General features: G+C 39.8%; 2 protein-coding genes across 2 annotated transcripts; one reads left to right on the forward strand and one right to left on the reverse strand.

Moving 5' to 3' along the window:
* Window positions 1-129: 129 nt before the first annotated feature.
* Window positions 130-1,629, reverse strand: ly97.3 (lymphocyte antigen 97, tandem duplicate 3). The gene is made up of 4 exons (XM_051069733.1): window positions 1,532-1,629; window positions 1,176-1,245; window positions 693-815; window positions 130-427 (listed from the first exon to the last, which is right to left on the reverse strand). The coding sequence occupies exons 2-4, from the start codon at window positions 1,222-1,224 to the stop codon at window positions 321-323; spliced, it is 279 nt and encodes a 92-aa protein (XP_050925690.1). The 5' UTR covers window positions 1,225-1,245; window positions 1,532-1,629; the 3' UTR covers window positions 130-320.
* A 1,381-nt stretch (window positions 1,630-3,010) lies between these two features.
* LOC108884222 (gamma-crystallin N-A) lies at window positions 3,011-5,840 on the forward strand. Its single transcript, XM_018677987.2, has 4 exons — window positions 3,011-3,208; window positions 3,438-3,686; window positions 4,120-4,265; window positions 5,502-5,840. Exons 1-4 carry the CDS (start codon window positions 3,188-3,190, stop codon window positions 5,635-5,637), a joined length of 552 nt encoding a protein of 183 aa, XP_018533503.1. The 5' UTR covers window positions 3,011-3,187; the 3' UTR covers window positions 5,638-5,840.
* Window positions 5,841-6,424: the final 584 nt, after the last annotated feature.

Genomic DNA, 6,424 nt, shown 5'->3' on the forward strand with positions numbered 1-6,424 from the left:
CACAAGCATAGAATTCATCTATGATTCTTGCTATTTTTTCAGGATCACGGTAGGCACATTTTGTTATTGACTTGATGTGACTGTTAAAAAGAAAAGTCAAAGAACATAAGAATGAGCTCAGACACATGCTCTTTTTCAAATTCCTTTATTTGGGATCAGTGGGGTTTAGTGTTTTTTTTCCCTTCTTTTTTAACTAGCTGTTCTGAATTCATACATGTGCTTCTGGAAGATGCAGCAGCTGCAGTCTGCAGTTGCTGAGGGACGTATTCCTTGCTCAAACATACTCCCAATACATTGTTCTCTTATTTTTATACCACATTTTAAAAGGTGTTGCACATGTCATCGCTACAACACTTCATATCGATGTAGGCATTACGTTTCAGCATTTCGCAGTCTGACATGGCCATGCATTTCTGGTACTGGCCATCTAAGAAAGTAAAAAAAGAAAAAGGTTAGCTTTTAATTCACACACTGCAGTAGAGACAATATAATTCACTAGTGATGCCTTTTGCTGTCTAATTTTGGTGTCATGGTATGTGTGCAAATGTTCTTCTTCAGCGAACTACTCCTTTAACTTAACTGGGTTTCACAGCAAAGACAATATCTATATTTTACTCTGGTTTGTGAACTGCCAGTCTTGAGGCCATGTATTTGTTATCGACATAACAGTTTTATTGTTTTGAGAAACTTACATGGTTCTCTGAGGAACTTGGCAGCAGCACAGGCATCCTTCCCTGTTCTACAAGTCTCTACAGAGAGCTCACAGTCTCCACCGGCCGTTCTGGAGACACAGTGGTGACAGTTCAGGGCTTCACCTGGGAACAAAAACAGCAAGAAAATATTACACATTGTCCTTTTTTTCCTGGCCACAATAATTGGCCTGGCCAAAATATGGCAATTTTTTTAGTCAGAAATCTATCCTGGGATAGATTTAGTCTACTTAGATGTTAAGGAGGCGGATAGAGACATATAGGAACATCACAAGTCAGTCAAATGCTTTTTACATAATTACTTCCATTTCTCAAACTCCTCTAGTCTGTTGCAAAGTGAAAAGAGTTGTCTTTGAGTCTCTGACAGGTTTGCTGTGATTGTGCTCCTGTGCAGTAAGACAGAAAGCAGATCTGCACAGCAGCGGAGGTTGTATTTATTCTGTGGAGAATCAGTGACAGACTCACCAGCTGTAAACAGCAGGGCGATGGATAAAGCCAAGGCCAATAACTTCATTGTTCTGTTCAGTAATGCAGCCTATGAAAGATAAAGCACAGAATTGATAATACTGTATGTACTGTACTTTGTCTTCTATTGCATTGTGTTTCAGTGTGAGACGTGATTATCTTATAGTTTTGAGGAACAGATTAGAAGTAGAGCTCATGCACAGTGATACTGACAAATATATAGAAACATTTCTACCTAATACTGATTTTAAATATATTGTTATTAAACACATTTCCAAAAAAGCACTTAAAAGGTTAAACACACAAAATAAGATAAGTGAAATATGAAGAGAAAACATTGTCTTATGTGCACATACCTGGCTGATTTGTTTGTCTCGGTTTCTGTCAGCGACTGAGATGTATTCATCGACTTGAGCTGTTTTTATACCTGCTCATACTTTGTCCTGTCATGGTAACGTCCCATTAAGTGGAGTGTCTTTGTTGAGTCAATATGCTCAGCACCTCACTCACCCTGGGTACACTGTGTTCAAGGGTTACAGTTTCCTAATGTTCAGATTCCTGCATTATGCAAGAGCTGTCCACCCTTTGTCCACTACTGTATATAATTTATGAAACTTTTGTAAATATTAATGAATGCATTTGTCACAGACTCAACTAAAGATTATATTAACAGGATTTGTACCTTAAGAGGACAAGAGAATATTAGTCAAAGGTACAGTATGTTTGCTTTAGGTGGATTATGTCTGACCCATATGAGCTGTAATACCCTTGGCTTAGTGGTCTTTAACCAACATTGGCATCAGGCATAATAGACTTAGTAAATACGAAGCATACAGTCTGAATTTACCTGCACTAGAGCTTAATATAAAACTAATTAAATGAGAAAGAGTCTGCAGCACTGTAAATGCCTCTAACTCATCAATACAGAGATGCTGCACAATAGACTAAAATATTTTCTCCATTCAGCTTTAATCCAGTTCAAAATACATACAGGAAATTGATCAAGTACTTGAAGGCTGACAGGGAAAATAAATGTTAATGCTTTACAATAAAAATAAAATAGTCTGTTAAAAAGCAAAACATACACAAAAACCTCAAGAGGCCAAATGAACTGACATCTCTTTAGATACAGAGCAAAAGTCTGTGATTTTTGAATGCATATACATGCAAATGTTTTACACGACTCAAGGCCTTGAATGACTGCTCTAATATAAATGCTAAATGTTGTACTCACTACAATCACCCACGCATGTTTTAACTCTCTGTACGCGGGGAGATGGAGCTACAGTAGATGAAAAACAGGTTCTATCTGTCTTGTTGTCTGTTCCCCATCCCTAAACTTAAATCTGATGGTGTTTGATGTCGCAGCTGAGTCTCCTCCTCCTAGGTTTTCACAGGTCAAGGTCAAAACTGATCCAGGGATCGTCTCTGGATCAGCAGCAGAGACAACAACGGAGACAAAGACAAGCTGGAGGGAGATCTGCTTTGGAGTTTGACATCTGGGCTGCCACGCTCACCCTGCTGCCATTAAAACTCAGACGTGGATAAGTAGCTCCACGTCGACCGGGACCACACCCCATTGTTCCCACATTTTCACAGTTACTCTTCCAATCTGTCAGAGGATAGGTTTGTTATTCACACTGGGTCGTCCATGTTCTTTCACCTCTGCTTTAACTTTCCCTCTCTGTGTTTGTTTTGCTCCCCTCATCTGGACGCAACCCAAATATTACTCTGCAACCCTGACTCAGAGCAACATCACCCTCAAAGCCCAATCAAAGCAAAATCTCTCTCATTCTTTTGTTTCGCCGTCTACAGCCAAAGTCCAATATCAGCACTGGCATATGTAAGGGAAACTGTCCATGTGGCAAAATGTCTAAACCCCCCATTGTTGCGCTTTTGTGGCCTCGGCCTCGCGATACCACCTCGCTCCCCGTCGGCCATATATATCTGGGTGTCCAAATTTTTCCAGCCTTATACTGTGTGACTAGTGTGGAACAGCTAACAGTGGAAAAATGTCTCAGTACTCAGGAAAGGTGAGTACCACAGCAAGGGTGCAGCCACAGAGGGGGCTTTTCCGAAACATATGCAGGTGTCTCACAAACAAGTCAATCACAGACAATATAGATGACTGGTCCGACCTCATTTAACAGTGTTGAATGGCACTTATATCTTTCTGATTATCTGAAGCTCAGTGTGTCTGTGCAAGTGTCTGTTGGGAGGTAAAATGTTTAAATCTTCACTGTTGTTCTGGCAAACAAACAGATTGTGTTCTATGAGGGAAAATGTTTCACGGGGAGGAAGCTGGAGATCTGTAGCGAGTGTGACAACTTCCAGGATCGAGGTTTCATGAACAGGGTCAACTCTGTCCGCGTGGAGAGCGGCGCCTTCATCTGCTTCGACCACCCAGACTTCAAGGGCCAACAGTACATTCTGGAGCATGGAGAGTATCCTGAATTCCAGCGCTGGAATGCTCATAATGATCACATGGGCTCCTGCAGGCCAATCAGGATGGTAAGAGTGTGTGTGTGTGTTAGACTCCAGGGACTGACAAATATTTGGTTGGTGAAAAAGAAAAAAAAAAGCATGGCAGACTGGCATATGTGTCGACTCATTTGTGCACATCTGTTTGTGAGACAAATCAAAGTCAGAGTGGTTTTAATTCCTTGCATTTAGAATGATGCATGAATAAGTCTTGCAGCACAAAGGCGTATCATCATCTATTCACATCATCAGCTGAAAGAAAACCAGACATTTAGAGCACTTAAAGCATACTGCAGACTGTGGGTTATACATGCTTTCATCCACAGATCATCTTTAGATTTATATAAGTGCACAAAAGTCAGTCCCTGTCACGCCGAGGAGAAGGCCTTGGTTTTTTACAATGAGGTGAAGCCAAACACTGTTGCTATGACTCAACGAGCTGGCATGTCATTATCTTCCCCAGCACGGAGAGCACTACAGGATGGAGCTGTTCGAGGGAGACAACTTCACTGGCCAGTGTGTGGAGCTGTGTGACGACTGTCCATTTCTGCAGGCGCGAGGCCTGACCAAGAACTGTGTCAATTCCATCAAGGTTTATGGAGATGGAGCGTACGTGTCTCTGCAACATCTGCTCAAATGTTTTAATTCATTATACTTCACTGAACTGTTAACCAGGTCACTCAAATCACAAAAGGAATATTTCCTCACATGCCTCTTTTGGTATTTAACCATGCTTATAGTTTTAGTTATATTTATTAAGAATATGACTGATCCAGCTGTGAGGCAAATGAATTTTGTCTTTAATACTATCTTCAGTTAATTTTTGCCTTTATTAGACAGGAGTAGAAAAAATAGGCAGGAACTGTTGAGAGAGATGGGCGTGGCGTGCAGCACAAGTCCTTAACTGTACTCAGATCAGGGATGTGATTACATGGTCACCATTTTAAAAAACCCCAAATGATTCTTTCAAGAAATAGTGTCCTTGTTACTCTGGACAAGTCACTAAACACACTGTCAGCAGTTTAAATAAGGACTATTTCTTTGGTAAAAGAAGTAGCAGTAGTAGTAGTTCCACTGGAAACTTTTATTTTGTATTTCAGTTTATTTTATTTGTTTGCACGTTGGACAAATACAATCATTATAAGAGATATGACACATACACAGAGACATTCACCATGTGCTAACACACTCCTACTTACATACATTCAGATATACATGAATTGAAAGTAAACAAAAGCTTGTACAGGAGAGGTAGGAGCTTTTAAAAGCTTATACAAAGATAAGTCAAGGCAAAAAGAATTACAGTACATTCATTTTTTACATGTCATTTTCAATTATTTTAGCACAGCAAACAAAATGTCATTCAACCTCATTGTGTTGGGGAGCCCTAGTGGCTAAGGGGTTTAAGGTGTGCCCATGAACAGCAGCGTCCCCTGGGTTTGATTCAGGCAGAGGGACTGTGTTCCATATCCATTTCCATCTCTCTCGGTCTCCCTTCATTTCCTGTCATCTTTCAACACTTTATTGAAAACATAAGAAAGAAAATGTTTCTTTTAAAAAAATATGCATACCACATACATACCACAAAAGGCAAGTAATGTGTTTTTAATCATTAAACGTGCCCTTTAAACCATCCATAAACATCACTTTAGATGTATATAAACCAGGTCAGGTAGAATAATGTCAGAAATATGTCATAAACTTTACTTGTATGTTTTTAGAAGTACTTCAAGCACCTTGAAACTTCCTCATGTACAAATTTTGCTGTATACATATGACTCCTCTGTATTATACTAAACACTGCGTATCTAAACCTCATTATTTTGGATTTATTTCTCCAAACAGCTGGGTGTTGTATGAGGAGCCTAACTACCGTGGCCGCATGTACATCGTGGAGAGAGGAAGCTACTGCACCCATATGGAGTGGCAGGCAGAGAACCCCAACATCCAGTCTGTTCGCAGAGTGTCAAACTACTTTTAAAAGCACCTCACTGCCACTGACAACAATGTGATGGCAGGAGTTGGGAAACATCCATTGAAGAAAAACTCACTGTCGAGTAATCTCACGCTGACTCTGTGGGGCCGTAAAATAATAAAAGATGCAGAAAATGTTTGACGTTGCTCATTGTTTTATTTTTGTACTGAATTATTCAAAGGCTGAAATAAAGTAGTGATCCTACAATATGTTCAATCTTATTTCCATTTTTTCTCCTTTTATGCTCACTCAGTGTGAAACTCCTAACTTACCCATCCCATTTGATTGTAGAAATGGCTGCAGGCTATGATTCAGGTAATTGCTTTCTATTATACGCCATAACTACAAAACCTTTAAGTGCTATGCTTTCCCTCATACTAATGGATCCATTACCAAGTTATATGAGTTATATGATTCTAAAAACCACTGAGCAAAGACTATCAGATCGATATATAGGCATTTTATTTATCCAGGAGGCAAATTAAAATGTTTTGATAGTAAAAAAAAACTTGTGGCCCAATAATCAACTGAACAAAAAGCTTTAATTAGAACTCACAAAGATACAAAAAGCTGTCGCCCAGCCTTTAAACACAAACATTCCCTCATAAATGAATGTTTGGCAGTCAGTAGTGAACAAAAGAAACTGTGTACCCTCTCTGCACACACAGTGTATAAATCAAGAGTGAAAGGGAGATATTGCACAGGTTGGAGCAGTATCGGCACCTGCCCCAGGGAGCTCTGCTACCACCTAGTGTCATTTATCTATTTTACTGTGAAGTCGTGACGCTCACCT

The sequence above is a fragment of the Lates calcarifer genome, linkage group LG4, assembly GCF_001640805.2.
Source record: "Lates calcarifer isolate ASB-BC8 linkage group LG4, TLL_Latcal_v3, whole genome shotgun sequence".
Classification (NCBI taxonomy): Eukaryota; Metazoa; Chordata; class Actinopteri; family Centropomidae; genus Lates; species Lates calcarifer.